The 15593-nt window shown below is 47.2% G+C and overlaps 1 protein-coding gene across 3 annotated transcripts; it reads right to left on the bottom strand.

The window, feature by feature from the left end:
* Positions 1-3252: 3252 nt before the first annotated feature.
* Positions 3253-15127, bottom strand: PMEPA1 (prostate transmembrane protein, androgen induced 1). 3 transcript variants are annotated; one of them, XR_004082028.1, is made up of 4 exons: positions 14973-15127; positions 9144-9197; positions 7644-9056; positions 3253-7427 (listed from the first exon to the last, which is right to left on the bottom strand). XR_004082028.1 is itself a non-coding variant. In XM_031059143.1 (3 exons), exons 1-3 carry the CDS (start codon positions 15084-15086, stop codon positions 8580-8582), a joined length of 645 nt encoding a protein of 214 aa, XP_030915003.1. In that variant the 5' UTR covers positions 15087-15127; the 3' UTR covers positions 3253-8579. The 3 variants fall into 3 exon arrangements, 2 of the variants coding, with proteins under 2 accessions (XP_030915003.1, XP_030915004.1); XM_031059143.1 differs by having other exon boundaries at positions 3253-9056; XM_031059144.1 differs by having other exon boundaries at positions 3253-9053.
* Between the last annotated feature and the right edge of the window lie 466 nt (positions 15128-15593).

Raw genomic sequence — 15593 nt, 5'->3', positions numbered from 1 at the left:
AGGAGGGACAGGGGGGATCCTGCTGCTGCTGCTGGGACAGGGATGCACAGAGGGGTTTCATGCTCCCACCTCCAGCCTCTCTTTTCTAAATCCAGGCTGCTTATTAGCAATGCACAGCAACACCCAGCAATAACTCTGTACTGCAGTTACCCTCTTAATCAAATGCAGCTTCACAGAGCCAGGCTGATCTAATTGTTCAGTGTCCAGGTTCCCTGCCTTTGCAGAGATAAATACTCCGAGGAGCTGCATTTTGACTGGCATCCAAAACTCACCCCTGGCTGCTGTGACTGTGATTTATTGCTGCTGATAACAATCAATCCCAAGGCAACCACGTGCATTTGAAGTGATTCAGGACTGAGCAAGGGGGGAATGAACACCCACAACTGATGAATCCTGCACTGAATGCTCTCCCCCATTTCTGCATTGCAAACCCCACTCCAAGCTCACTGCACGGAGGCTTCATGTCCAAGTGCAGAGCCATCATTCTGCTCAGCCAAAGCTCTAAATTTCATTTTTGCACCTTTCAGCCTTACCTGACAACAGGCTCTCCGTGGGCAGAAGACAGGGAGAAAGCTCCAAAGTGGTGCAGGCACCAGCCTGAGCTGCTGGGTACATGGGGATAATGTCCAGCAGGCAGCAAGCTCTGGCAGTGTGTGGTTCCAGGACAGCCTGAAACCCACTTTTGTGTACCCTTAAAAATGCCTTCAATCCCAATCTCAACTCAAAAAAAGGTGGCTGCTGTTTCAGAGGGTTTATCTTTTCTTCACATCATCCAGGCAGCTTCAGAAACCTGGTCAGGAAAGATTCTCTGCAAGATTCTCTCTCCTGTGGCTCTGACTCTGCAGAAGAGCAGAGAAACCCCCAGAGCAAACCTCCCCCTTCCCTGGAGCTGCTTAAATTTGCCTCCTGGGCCATGGCAACATTGTGCCCACCTGGGCCACATCCCCCAGCTGGGCCAGCTGCCCATCCCTGCCCATTCCTGCCCATCCCTGCCCATCCCTGCCCATCCCTGCCCATTCCTGCCCATCCCTGCCCATTCCTGCCCATCCCTGCCCATCCCTGCCCATCCCTGCCCATCCCTGCCCATCCCTGCCTGTCCCTGAGCAGAGCCCCTGAGTCTTCCTGCACAGTGTTCCAAGGAGAGGGCAGAGCTGTCTGCAGGGCTCCTGAGAGGGGAAAGAGGGAGGGGGAATCAGTTTTGACCCCATCAGACCTTAAATGAAGGGACCTTTGGGCAGCAGGGCAGGGCTCTTCTCTCCTGTCTGCACTTTTGCTCTTTTGCTTTTGCTACACAGCCCTGTTGTATGCCAAAGCAGTGGGAATTTCTTCACTTTTTTTTTTTAAGGGATAGCAGCAAGTGTTTGGAGTAAATTCCCACTGCAGTTGGGAGAGTCAACAGCAGGATCCCCACGACAGCACGTTGCTTTCTTAACAAATCTCAGTGGAACCCATCACTGCTGGGAGAATCTGTTCCCAGCCACTTTACTCAGGGTTTCTCTCCCTGCTCAAGGCTCCCCCTCCCTCAGTGGTGAGACAGGGCATGGAGGAAAAAACCTCCAGTCAATCAGCCCAGGGAAATGATCCTTGAGCAGGCTACAAAGCAAGAGGCTGATGCCAGGTTTCACACCTTCCCCAAAGCACCCCGAGCCATCCCTGTCCTTCCTGGGATGGAATCACTGGTGGGAGCATCCCCGAGTGCCAAGACCAGAGCTGGACAAGCCCCAGAGGGGTTTTGCTTCGTGCCCTGAAGGCACAACCCAGATTAAACACAGGCATGAGCCTGAGCAATGGATCATCTGCCAGGAGAGCAGGAGTAGGATGGACAGGACTCCTGAGGATGGCAGAGGCAGAGCTGGATCAGGACAAACAAGAAAATATAGAGACAAAAGAGAAAAAAATAAAAAAGTGCCTCTATGAGGTTTAAATTCTCTGCAGTTGGAATTTGCACCTTCCAGCCAGTGCACCATGGAGCCCACAAGAGCTGCAAGAAGGGCTTCGATGCTGGAAGCACAGGGGAAATCTGAACCTGATTTCTTAACTCCCATTCCACTTGCAGCACAGAAATCTGTTTAAAATCGAAGGTTTTGCCACCTGTGGTTTCCAAAAGTCACAAAATTGTTTCTTCCATTGAGCTGAAAAAAACCCAAACCTGACCAAAACCCAAAAAATTAAAAATACTCTTTTGCCAATCAGTGGTGCTGCAGTGTCCCCAGATCTCCTCAGCAGACATGGAAAGGTAGCTAAGTAACAGCTACCTCTGCCCATTCCCACGCACTGCTCTGGTTGAACTTGATTTTTTTGTCATTTAAAAAAATTCCCTTTTGGAAAATGTGGTTTCAGCTGAGTTCTCTTTTTCTGTGGGAAGATGTTGGTTTCAGCTGTGATTCCAAAAATGTAATTTTGAAACAGCAACTCAAACCAAACCCTGCCCTGTCCCTGCCTCCACATGCCTGGGGCAAGGTGGCTGTATTCCACTTGGATATTTGTGATCCTGGGGTTGGGGCAGAGGCATTGCCTGCTCTCAGAAATCTTGTGTTTTGGTGTTTCTTTGGGCATGAGATGGGAAGGAGGGTTTGGAGCTGCTCGAGCCAGCGCTGGGGTCACAGCATTGGCACAGCCTTAAAATCATCTGACTTCCTACCACAGGGAAAAGTGTTCCAGCCAAGGCCAGCTGCTTTCCAGCACTGTATCAGCCTGGGCTGTCCTTCCAGCAGCAATGCACAGAGGACACCAGGAATCCCACAAACAAACCTCAACCAGGAGGCGAGAGGCTCGGTTCCAGAATCGGAGCCACAGGGGTGGGTTTGGGGCTCTCCTCCCTGGGGTGCAATTAAGCTGCTTTCATTCCTTACCAGAGATATTCTCCCCGCTGACCATCAGCCTGGGGCTGTGCTGCAAATAACTGGACAGGCAGAGCACCCCAGCATCCTGCTACAGGAGCTCCTTGTGCCCAAAGCAAAGCCAAGTGTCCACACCTTGCCCATCCAAAGCAGCTGTGGTGGAGCTGCTTGTCAAAGCCAGGGGCCACTTTTAACTTTTTTAACATTTTTAACAGTGCTGCCACCTGGAACAGAGGTTTGTGACCAGCCAGAGAGGAGGGCTGGGGAGACTGAGGGCTTGGGCAGAGCTGGCAGCAAACCCCAGGGATTAATGACTACACATCCCTCAGCCCAGGGGGAAACCCGAGGTCTGGGTGAATCCACGGGACATCCATCCTTCAGACACACAAAAGAAAACCCCCTGCAAACAGACAAGTTTTCAATCGCTTTAATGTGATCACTGCAATTTGACCACAGTTTCAGAAAGGAAAAAAAAAAAAAAAGAAGTCACACAAATTGTCTGTGCTTAGGATTTGAGTCAATCTGTGCAGCTCTTGTTGATTGACGTTATTCAAGTTAAGACCTTCTGACCATCAGTGACGTTCTCGGCTGAAAGGCAGGACCAGGAGTGTTGGACAGAGTGGTGCAAACCAGGAATGCTTCTTCTGGGCTTGGAGCTGTGCCACCTGACCTGCTCCAAAGGAAACGGCTTTCCATGCACCCGATCTGCTCCAAAGGAAAGAGCTGTACGTGCACACACACACAGGGAGCATGCAGATGCACCAGGAACCAGCTACAGCTCCACGGGTGGCAATGCAGAACTGGGGCTGTGCTTCAGAATGAGGGGAACCCACACAAATATCCAAAACTGAGCAGATTCATTTTCCAACATTCCAGAAGAAAATAGGAAAACTGAAATTACATTGTGTTGACAAACCCTGATTTTTTCTTTCTTTTTTTTTTTTTTTTTTTTTTGGGTAACAAAGCAAAAGGTGAAGGCAAATTTTCCAAAGTATTGTAAAATTTATTGTATAAGTATTGCAGCTTTTAGAATGACATATAATTGCCACTATTGGTTACTGGTACACAAGAAGCGTTTACAACAGATTTTTGTAAATTGGCATCAGAGTACATATTCATACTAAAACAGCAAAATATAGATAAGTACTGCATTGCATGTGCTGTCAATAGTTTACATAAGGTTAAATTGAACAGAACTCAGGATACAGGACTGCCTATAACAAACTCCAAAGCCAACACAATGCAACTGGAAGTTTAAGAAAATATTAATACAATGAAATGTGTCTATAAGGCAGGCAAATTAGGACTTTAATGTTGTCCTTCATGAGCTTCTATAGTACAGCAAAAATTTGAAGCGCAGTTTCTGGAAAACTTCTTTTTGTCTTGTTTTTATTTGTAGCTTTGTGTTGTACACAGAAAATCTCTGAGCAGTTCAGAGACAGAAAAGATTAAAATTCATTCTGTTCTGGCCTAGCACTGTTAATGCTACACATCTGATTCAGCCTTTTCCCAATCCTTAGGAAAAACACTGGGCTTTGATTTCTTTATTTTTTTAATATAGCAGTTAGTGCAATTTTATAATTCAATACACATACAAAAGGGTGATTCTCCAGAAAGCAATTGGATTTCCTTAGACCCCACTTAAGACAGAATGAATTTTGTAACACGTATGGAAACAACACACTGGATTAGTAAAGCTGAGTCTTCAAACCGGTGTAACCAAGGGTTGTGAAGGGAACTGTGTTTGACCAGTGTCAGCCCCAAATGAAACCCATCCTTCCACCCCACCAGAATCAACAAAGCCACGTTCCCATTCCAGGCCAGTGAGGTTTGGGGGCACTTTAGGGATGCTGTTTGCCGTACTGTAAGCTAAGAAACTCTGTAAGATCAACAACCCCTTTTAAAGCTAACGTGACTTAAAACTCCGAGCAAAAAGGCAGGCTAGGACATGAGGTTGCTAAGCATTAGCAATGCTTTGATTCTTCTGTATTTCTTTAAAAATAAATCACTTTTAAGGGGCCTGAATCTCTGTGCTGGCAGCTGCAGGACACTCTAGCACCGCTCTCCACTGAGCTGCACCAAGGCCAGAGGAACATCAGCAAGGGTGTGCAAAGCAAATTCCCTGCCTTGGTGGCAATTCAGGACATGGGAATGGGGAAGAAATGGACCCCGAGGCAAAAAGTAACATTAAATAGTAGTAATAATAATAACAACAACAATAACAACAACAATAATAATAATAATAAAAAAGAACAGACCATTATTTCTAAACACCCATTCAGAACTTGGAGTCGATCTGGGCCCCAGATCTGGTATCTGCACTTGAAATACACAGTTCTCAGGACTGCAAAGAGAGGGATGGACAGAAGAAAGACAAAAGATAACAGCTGAGCTCTGCTGAGGAGCTGCACCCACTGCCTGAGACCTGGGGCTCTCCCCACTGGAGCTGCAGCAGACCAGGGAAAGGTGGCAGCTTGGGGGTTGTGCATGGATGGGCTGAAAGGCATCATTTGCAACAGAAATTTGGTGTTGATGAGCCACCCCATTTCACACTCATTAAGCTCCCCAAACTAGAGAAAGAGGTAAATGAAACTGGACCCAGGAACTCAACAAACTGATCACTCAAGCGCAGAGCTTGGGGTGACACTAGAGAAATAAAAGCTCACACTGGGAGAGGATGGGGGAGGGAGGGAAAAAAATAGGGGGAAAAGAGAATTGGTTGAAATTTTGAGGACTTTCAAGCATGAGAGCTGGGTTCAATTGCACTGCATCTTCAGACCCTCTCCCACTACCCCTCTGTGCCTATCCAGCCCCTGCCCACTTCCCTGACTTTTCCACGGGGTTTGGTGGCCAGGTGACACCCTGTGACAAGACAATCTCATTTCTTAACAACCTGTGGTCCCCACACCACCTCTTTACTCACTGCTCAGTTTTAAACATGTGATGCATATTCCACCCAAAATCTGCTGAGGTAACCGTATTTTTTTAATAGCAAACAAAACTAGTTCAGATCACTGAACAACACCCCCCCTCCCTCCCCCCCAAAAAACAAAACAAAAAAACAAACACACCCAACCCCAACAACACTATTCACGCATTTTGGCTCAAGAGGGCAGTAGATATTATATTTCGCTTTCTCTTTTGGTTGGTATCTCATTTACAATATCCACCACAGATTCCTACCTCCCCGGGTAGGATAATGTGCATAAAACGTGTTCAAGTTCCCTAAGAACAGTCGGAGCAGAGCAGCGGCCAAGGGAGCAGCAGGTGTGGCCAGGCACAGGGAGCTGCTCCGGGAAAAAGGGACTGGAAAAGTGAATGCAAGGTCCAAAGGAGCAAGAGACCAGACGCTGGTTACTTGTACTGCTAACGATGATTCTGTGTCCCCCTCTCTAACAAGGGAGGGTTACTGTTTGTTTAATAAGGCACTAAATAGACATGTTACATAAAGGAAAGATACATTTTAAAAACTCGTACAAATTCACCAGTTTTGTACCTTTCATGACACACTAGATTTATTCCTTTGCATTACTTTATTTTTTGTGGCTTTTTTTCTTTTTTTTTTTCTTTTTTTTTTTTTTAGGTCATCAAAATTTAGGTTGCGTGACTGTAAAACTATGAAGATTTCAAGAGCTGTGGAAAAGCAGTTTGAAGTATTGAGAAGGTACAGGACTATTTCTAGGCAGAAATTAAAAAAAAAAAGGCAAAAAGCAAAAAATAATGATCAAACTTCAAGTTCAGCTATTCATCATCTTCTTTAAAATACATATAAATATTGTTCAAATGGTCAGAACTTCAAAACCGTTCTCATGGTAATGTTTTTTTTTTCTTTTTCAAGTAATAAAAAAATTGCTTAAAAACAATAGTTATTGCCTTTATATCTTTCATTTATGTCACTCTACTAGATAGCATCCTGCAGGAAATCAAATCACACCCCCCTGTAAAATCCTCGCTCTCTGTGGCTCCCTACCGACCCTTCCTCACGCTCGGGACCCACAACGGGATCTTTCCCTTTTGCCTTCTCCCCCTCGCTCTCTCGGGTTTCCCACTCACTCACTCAGTCACCTACAAATTCACCACGAGGGTGAAGCCCCTACCAGACACCGAGGTGACAGAAAATGTAAACAAGGGCAGAGCAAGACAAAGCGCTTCCAAAACCGAGAGAAATTAACCACGCGCAACGCCCGGCGGGAAGGCAGCGGGACCTGGGGGGGAGGACGTCCCAGAAGAGGTAAGGGGGGATTGCTTCTAAAGCCTTAAGCATTATTTTTGTAGCCTTTAATTAATACAACACAGGAGCAGATTCATTTCCATCTACTGTACCTGGTGCCTCTTTAACTGGATAACAAACATCAAAAATAGCGACAACCAGGGACGGCAGCGCCGCGGGACACGGCTGCGCCCATTCATCCCAAATTGAGGTTTGGGAGGTTGAAACAAAATGAAAATGATGTTCACCACCACCACCACACTTTCCACCTCGTCCTTTCAACGAGACATTTAAACCCAGCTGAAGGGCAGCCAGTGGGTGCGTTACCAGTTCCTCACATCGACTTCCACAACCACCGCTTTGGCTCCAGCAGGGCCCTTCAGTTGAACATGGAAAGAAATAAACCAAAAAACACTTTTGTTCCTTCAGACACAGAAGTTTATTCTCAACCCCCACCACCCTCCCCTCCAAAAAGTTAGAGGTTGTCAAAAAAAAAAGAAAAAAAAAGAAAAAAAAAAAAAAAGAAAAAATCAAGTAATTTTTGCCTGCTTCAGTCATTCCTGACTGTGAGAAGCAGGGAGTTTTCATTTTACCTTGTTACTCCAATAATCCTACCGGATGACAGACAGACACACACCAACTCCTCCTGCTTTGTAGGGAATGTATAAAAGCCGTGGCTGTCGGCGGCCATGCGCAGGGACTCTGGAAATTAAGGATTTGCATAAACTGCAGTCTCGCTCACCGCTCCTCCCAGGGCTGGCATCTCCACTCCAGCGATCCTCCTCCCCTTCCAGCTACTTTGTTCTTCACTTCCACTTAGATCCCTTAACAGGTTCATGGTAGACATGATAGAGGCTTTGACCAACACAAGCACTGACATATTTATATTAAAAAATAGTGCAAAATTTCAACATTTATATAAATAACTCTAAACCCCTGCTTTTGATTTTTTTTTTGTTTTTTGTTTTTTTACAATGTAATACATGCTTTTTGAGTTGGCACTCAAAAAATTGCCATTTTTCTTCTAGTTCAGAAAACAACTTTTTTTTTTGAATAGGCCTCTTCTAATACAAAAATACTCCTGCTCCTTACACATACACTTTCTCTTATTTTTAATATATATTTATATATTTATATTGCAGATCTTTAAACAAAATGGTTTTTGTGCAAATATTTTGTTTTTAAAGATAAGTGAAATAATCAAACAAAAAAAAAAGCATTCACACACAGCCCAACTAGAAACAAACAAAAAAAAAGACTACAGTTGAATTTTTTTTTCCTTTTTAAACGTCTAGACACAGCTCAATAAAGAAATGTTTTTGCAAGCTTGGTAGGCTTGTGCATTCAGACCAGACATAACAAGTAAATATTTATACACGGAGAGATGGGGAAGGGCTTCTTTTTTTTTTTTTTCTTTGCACATCTTCCTCAACTCTCTCTCCTTTTTCTTTTAATGAGAAGTGCAGAGTGTTTCATTTAATTTCTTGCCTTTTTTTTTTCATTTTTCCTTTTTTTCTTTTTTTTTTTTTTTAAAAGGGGTGCCCTTTTTGTTTCTCTTTCTCTTTGTTCCACGCCGTCGTCGTCGTCGTTGTGCTCTCAAGGCCATTGATCTGTGAGGGATGGAGTCTGCTGCCCTCCAAGATGGGGGGCATCCCGTTGTTGTTCTGCTGGTGCTGGTAGAAGGTGGAGCCGGGGTAGTGGCCGATCACCTCGCTGTAGGTCGGCGGCGGCCCCTCCATCCTGCCACTGTCGAAGATGGTTCTGTTTGGGGGGGCCCGCACGGACTCCCTGTTGAGCTCCATCTGCTGCTCGGGGTCGCGCAGCTGCAGCGTGCAGGGTCCCTGGTAGGGCGGGGGCTCCTCGCCGTCCGACAGCGAGATGGTGGGCGGCAGGTCGATCTCGTGCTGCAGGTACGGGTACGTGGGCTGGAACCGGTTGAAGCGGTCCCTCTGCAGGAAGGAGGGCACTGCCAGGCGCTCGCTGGGCCGCGGGGTGTAGATCTGCTGCTGGAAGGGAGAGGAGACGAGAGGAGAGGGGTGAGAGGCGGGAGGCGCTGGGGCACAGCGGGACAGCGGGACGGGCAGCGCTCTCACCTCGGTTATGCCGGTCCCCGACACAGTGCTTTCCGAAGGCCACAGGCTTCCCTCCTGCGTGGGGAAGGAGAAGAGAGGCCAGGGTGAGTGATGCCAGGGGTGTAAGCTCCTGCTGCAAACAGCCTGTGCCAGCTGTCACCTAGAGAAGACACTGCCACCAACGCGTTCCTGCCTGCCCGTACCAACCCCAACCAGCATCTCCAACTACGATCGTGTGTGCCGGGCATCGTGTGGGTACCTGCTCCAGTGTCACCACATGGCCACTCAAAACACTCCTTCCGAGCAAAACGTCCCTTCCCTTGCACCTCAGTGTCCATTTAATGGATTGTTTGCAGAATGAATGATGAGAACAGCACTACCAAACAACCCTCTCCCATTTGCAGACTTCCCCCCTGCCACCCCCACACCCCCAGCATGGTTCTTTCCCTGGTTCAAACATGCCAGAGGAGTATTTTTCAATTTGTGATCCATGAGCCGTGGGTGATTCACAAGACATCAAAAAATGCTCCATGAAATAATGACAAGATTAAAAAAAAAAAAAAAAAGAAAGAAAAAACCAACAAAAACCAAACTAAAAAAAAAACCCTCACACCCACATTCTGATGCTCACAACCACGGACATCATGGGAAAATAAAGATAATAAGTGAATAACCAAATGTTAAGACTAATTTTGATTTGGCTAAAAAAAAAAGAAAAAAACTCTGTAGCAACAGGATGGTTTCAGAGTATTTTTTCCCAAAGTGTAAGTGGTCCTTGACTTAAATAGACTGAGGGAATGAAGTGTAGAGGCTTTCTTATACTGCAAGCATCACCCTGATCCTGAGATCCAAACCTCAGTGCCAACAACCCCAGGCAGGGTGAAGCCACAATTTCCCCCAAACCCTGAGACTAGTTTACAATTCATGATCAAAACAAACAAACAAAGGTTCCTCCCATCTGCTGGTGATACTCTGAGCACGCACAGTTCACCCCAGACTTTTTTGCCTTAGGAACTGCAATATTTAAATATTGCTAATATTCACATATAGCAACATCCCTCTGGCAGGCAGAGCTGGAGGAAAACAGCCAGAAGGCTTGTAATTATAACTTGGAACTTCCCAGCTCCTTGCAGGTGAATCTCCAGTTCTGGCACTAGTAAGCCAGGCACTGGCAGAAGTATTTAGCACCAGTGGGAAAAAAAATGCCAAGGGGAAAAGAAACCCCTTTTTTCCCTTTAAGTGTTGCAGTGAGAGTCTGGTCTGAGGAAACCACACACCTTCCTCCTATGAGAACTCCTATTTCTCTACCTGCCCCAAACACAGCACTAGCACCACATTAAAATCTCCAGAGAAATCACCCATTATATCCCCCACCCTCCTGTTTTCTCATTTTTCCCCAATGCTGGAATGTACTTTCTCCTTTGGCATAGGACGTGGTATCAGGTACAGAGAAAATCCATCAGGTTCTGGGTTTTGAAGCTGAGCTCTGCACACACACCTCGAGGCAGGGCTGGTGCCAGTGCAAGGAAAACAGCGATTTAAATGGAAATGAGACCGCCCAGAGCCTTCCCCCTTCTCCATGGGGTTTTGAGGAGCACCTCCTTGGAGCAGAGCTGAAGTGCCACAATGCCAGCAGCTCCCTGGCCACAGCTGAGCAATGTGCTGGCTGAGCTGCAGCCCCATGGCCCTTCCTGAGCAAGACAACCCTGTTTCACTCCAGACCTCGGGACTCCACCATGCAATTGTTTACACAGGCATGGACTGTTTAGTCTGGTCCATTTTACACGGATTTCTTGCCTGCAGGGAGAGTCTGCAGTCAAACTCCCCCAGCAGCCAAAAGATCCAAGAGGAGCTGCATGTGCCACAGGACAAATCCTCACCTCCAAATGACACCAAAGGGCCCAGGGAGGATTTCCAGTGCCACCACAGGCGCTGCCAGCCTGTCACCTCATCCCAAAGGACACCAAAGCAGTGGGCAGGAGCGGGAAGCACTCCCAAAATTGTGTTTACTTTGCCGTGCCCCCGTGGCAGACTTCCTGAGCAGCGAGTACCCCGCTGCCTTCTGCTAGATGTTTTATATTTAACTTGGCAGTGGGCAGTGCCATGGCAATATCCCATCTGCTCCCCCCTTTCCCGGGAGTGATGTCAGCCAGCTCCCACGAGGGCGGCTGCTGAGATTCCTGGTGCTTCCCAGCCCTGCCAGGCTCATCTGGGACATCCCGCTGTGGCAGGTGATGGGCAGGGCTGCTCTACCCCAAACATGCCCTACCCCAAGTGCCCAGGCAGCCAGAGCCTCACCAAGATCCTGCCCATGTGTTTGGAATCAAAGCTCTGGCTCACACACCATTCATCTGTTTGTGCAGATGCGGTCCGGGAATGATGCCCTGGGCAACACGTGGATGGAAGAGTAGCAGAAACAGCATTAAAATGGGATGTGCAGAGAGAGGAGGAGCAGACAGGAGACCCATTTTCTGTAGGAGCTGGATCTCTGCAGCCATTATTAACCACCTCTCCCAGGACTCCTGTGCCCACAGCTAATTGACCACAGGCACCCAATGCTCCCCAAAACCAACCCCTGCATCATACACTACCATGAAACCCATCTAGGGAGCAGCTCAGCTCCCCTAAAAACTCCATAGCAAGATTAAAAGTGCTGGAAATCAGTAGTGAGAGGAGGGCAAAGCCTCAAGGACAGAATATATCCCTGGTTTTAGCCTTTACTTTGGCCCTGGGATGGCTCCACAGCCCCACTGAGCCAAGCAAAACTGCAGGAGCAACATCACTGCAAATCCTCAGCCCCTCCTCACCCACCTCTGATTTTCAGAATATTTAGGACTTGAATCCACCTTAACAACGAACAGCCTAGAAAGCCACAGGTTTCTGAACTGAAAGGTGAGATTCTGCTGTCTGGTGAGCAACACAGCTGTAAAAGCCTCCACAAGAAATGCAGGACTTGCTGCAGAAACCTAAAATTACTTTTAAATGTCTTTTTAGACATCAATCTTCAACTTTTTTTAGAACTCCTTGTTTTAGTGATGTCAGAGAATTTTCTCTGTAAAGCTGCATGGTGCAGATTAAGTCTCTGAGCCTTCAGGAAGACTCGTTTTCTATTTCGGGGGACACAAAGGTACAGTTTCTTGGGGGAGTGGGATACCACTGTTACAAAGGTGCAGAGAAAGTGCCATTCTAAAAGGAAAAAAAACTTATCAGTAGCATTTCTTAAATATTCTTAGTTCTGGAAAATAAAAGGTACTTGTCATGAGGAGACAAGAGTTTAAGTACAGCAAGAACGGTGATGGAGAAATGCATGAAGCAATACAAAAACTGCTTGCCAGTGAGAGCCGCATTAAAAAACCCTTTAGGGAAATTAATTTCTCCTTCAGCTGTAATTTTTGAGCTGCAGCAACAAAAAAGGACAACTCCAGCAGACCCAGCAGCACCCTGACCATGGGATGAACTGCTTTAATATTTCAGCAGATGAAAAGCGCGAATGCAGCTCCAGTGCCCGTCTGCGGTCACGACACCAAAATGAAGTTTGGGATTTAAAAAGTTCAGTGCAAGTTTAATGGATTGCATCAACCAGCATCCAGCCCAGCGTGGCCTCTGCCTGCCAGGCTCCAGCCCTCCTTCAGACTGTTTTGCACTGACAGACACGAAAGGTGCTGCCTTTAAGGTGTTTATTATGCTGGATCCCCCTGTAACGAGCTTCCTGCTCGTTAGCACACGAGGGGCTTCTCTGTCCCATCAGGAGGGTGCTGGGACCACAGGGAATCTCTGCTGCCACTCCATCAGTGCTGCACACACAGCATGGACAGGGCAGGAGATGGGAAACAACCATAAAGATAGGAAAAAATTTTTAAAAACCCAAAAATTATACATTCCTATTTCTCTCCTTAGCTCCAAAAAAGGTTTTGAAGACCCCACATTCTCACTGGGGTTGAGCAGATGCACAGTGGCCAAAACTGCTGGAAAGCCATTTAAACACTGATGTGTCTGAAGGCTGAATAAGTAACAGAGCTGAGCCAAAAAATGGCTGGAAATTTTGGCTTGGTAAAATTTAAAATAGAAAAAAACAATAAAGGGGGAAAAGGAATTGTTTTTTAAAGAGTCAATTTTTCATTCAATCTGAAATTTCTGGTCAATCTCCATGTGATTTTCTCTTTTCTTTCTATGTTAGCCTTCTGAACTCTTTTTGAAGAAAATAAAAAGCAGGGCACTTAAGAACACAGAAATTACTGTATTAAAATAAAGAGTGCTTGAGCTGAACTTTGAAAATGTAAAACGACACAGTTGGCATTGTGCAGGTAAAACATTCTGGACATGATGATAATACAGTGATAGAATCTGAAAATGGGAAAACAATGTTTCTGCTATTTTTGATAACTCATGTGCTTGGATGCCCACACCCTGCTGCTGCTGGAAGTGGGTGCACGGGACCGTAAGAGGAACGTAAGATTTCCGTGTGAAGCTGGGATATGTGTGGGGAGCTGGGCTCTGAGCCCCAAAGCAGGAGGTGCCTGAGCCATCTCCACCCTCACACCAGCTGGTTTAACGTGGGATCAGGCATCCCGTGGGATCAGGCATTCCCAGCACTCCCATCCCACTGCAGCAGGGACAGACCCTGAGCTGGGATCACAGCCCAGCGCTCACAGCCCACACAACAAGGGGTTAATTGGGCTGGGGTTGGCGCAGCTCGCCTTCCCACGGGGCATCCCCCTCAAAAAGCAGCCAAGAAGGGAGCAAGAAGGGACCTCTGTCTGCTGTGTGTGGTGTGTGACAAACAGCAGCTACGAGGGACAGCCCTGGGCAGCCTGCAACTGCAGTGAAGGCCGGGTTGGTGAAACATCTTAGATATCTCGCTCAAAAAAAAAACATTAGAGGAAAGAAAATGGAAAAATAGAAGACAAAAACCCCGAAGCAATCTCTGTATTTGATCCTTTTCCTGCAGCAAGTATGGATTTGATTCAGGGGAGCACAGCCCCACACAGAGCAGCACACAGCAGCAGCAGGGTGTCCAGCCTGCCCTGGCAGCCTGCAGAGGAGGGGGCATGCAGCAGTGACCTGGAGAGAGCCCTATTTAAAGGGCTCTAAGACCCTTCAGGGTGAATGCTAAAAAAGAGAATATCTGTACAAGACATCCCTGCACTGAAGACAAAGCCAGGGAGGCAGCAGTGAACAGTACATGCTCACCCTTCAAGAAAATGTGATGTCTTTTCTCTATACATCCTTCTAAGTCTCTCAGAGCCACTACATTTGAGGAAACTGCATGAACCTACATCTGCCTTGAGGCTGGTGAGGCTTCCCCTCAAATCCCTGTCAGAGGTACACTTCACACATTTCTCCTCAGGCTTTTATGGAGCTGGGAGCCTAGGTTCAGAAAGTCTCTCACACATCCCCTTGGAGAGATCCCTGCTTGTCTGGCTGACAAGTGATTTCTGCCCCTTCCACTGCAGTAATGGCAGCAGCACTGGTGAAAACTGGAGCAAGTTACTGAGGATTTCCTGCTCTCTGCAGGACAGCCAGGAAGTTTTTATACAGACACTTTAGACTAACTGGAGCCAAAGGACTGGGTGGTTTGGGACTGCTAAACCAAGGCAGATGAACCCCAACCAGCTGGGGGTGGTGGTTTCAGGACATGCCAAGAACAGCCTTGTGCAGGCACTTCACTAATGTAAAATCCAAATTGCAAAGCTCAGGGCAAAGGCAGAGGCTATGGCTGTCCATACACACAGCACCCTAAAGAGCCAGAGGCACCCCTAAAATGCCCCCTCACCCCCAAAACAGAGACAGATGATGCCAGGGCCAAACACAACCTGTCAGGTGTGTCTGGAAGAGCAGGGTGTGACTTACTGAGGAGAGGTTCTCGTCCCGCCGCCTGCCCTGGCTGTGCCGGCTGATGAAGGAGCGCGCAGAGAGTTTGTAGTGGGTCAGCCGACACGTGATCAACACCACCATCACCATCATCACCACCACGATTATGATTATCTGTACAAACTCCAGCTCCGCTGCAAGAGAGACAGACAGATTTTGAGCCATCAGAAACAGCAGCAGGTAAATGAGCACAAGAAACAACTGAAGTGGCTGAGACAACACTGACAGCGCTGCACCCTTCCTGCCACAGCTCTCACACGTGGGCTCTGTGTGCCATGAGCCCACAAAAGCCTCATTCGTTCCCTTTTTCAGTGTCACAGAAGAGTCTCCAGGAGGGATCTTTGCAGACAATCAACTCTGCAGTGTTTCCCGGCGACAGCACAGGCTGGACTTCCCAAAGACCTCCTAGGTGTCACAAAACCAGGAGCATCCCAGTGCCTCAAGTGCCTCTCTTGGGGCTGCAGAGCCATGAACCAACAGAATTCACCCTAATGAAACAGTTCAGCTAAAAGCAAGCTAAATTTCTGCAGCTCTCTTCCCATTACCACTGCTCCTTCCTCCGGGGAGGACCGGACCGAGCCCTCCTCAGCACATCCCTGC

The sequence above is a fragment of the Geospiza fortis genome, unplaced genomic scaffold, assembly GCF_000277835.1.
Source record: "Geospiza fortis unplaced genomic scaffold, GeoFor_1.0 scaffold361, whole genome shotgun sequence".
NCBI lineage: Eukaryota > Metazoa > Chordata > Aves > Passeriformes > Thraupidae > Geospiza > Geospiza fortis.
Note: the sequence above shows the minus strand (reverse complement) of the source record. Positions and strands in the feature narration are given on the sequence as shown.

Excerpts from the sequence above, each read along its gene's own strand:
- PMEPA1 (XM_031059143.1), bottom strand. The coding sequence starts at position 15,086 with ATGATGGTGATGGTGGTGTTGATCACGTGTCGGCTGACCCACTACAAA. Across the intron at positions 9,198-14,972 it reads GGGACGAGAACCTCTCCTCA|GAGGGAAGCCTGTGGCCTTC; the intron begins GTAAGTCACACC and ends TTCCCCACGCAG. Across the intron at positions 9,057-9,143 it reads CGGGGACCGGCATAACCGAG|CAGCAGATCTACACCCCGCG; the intron begins GTGAGAGCGCTG and ends TCTCCCTTCCAG.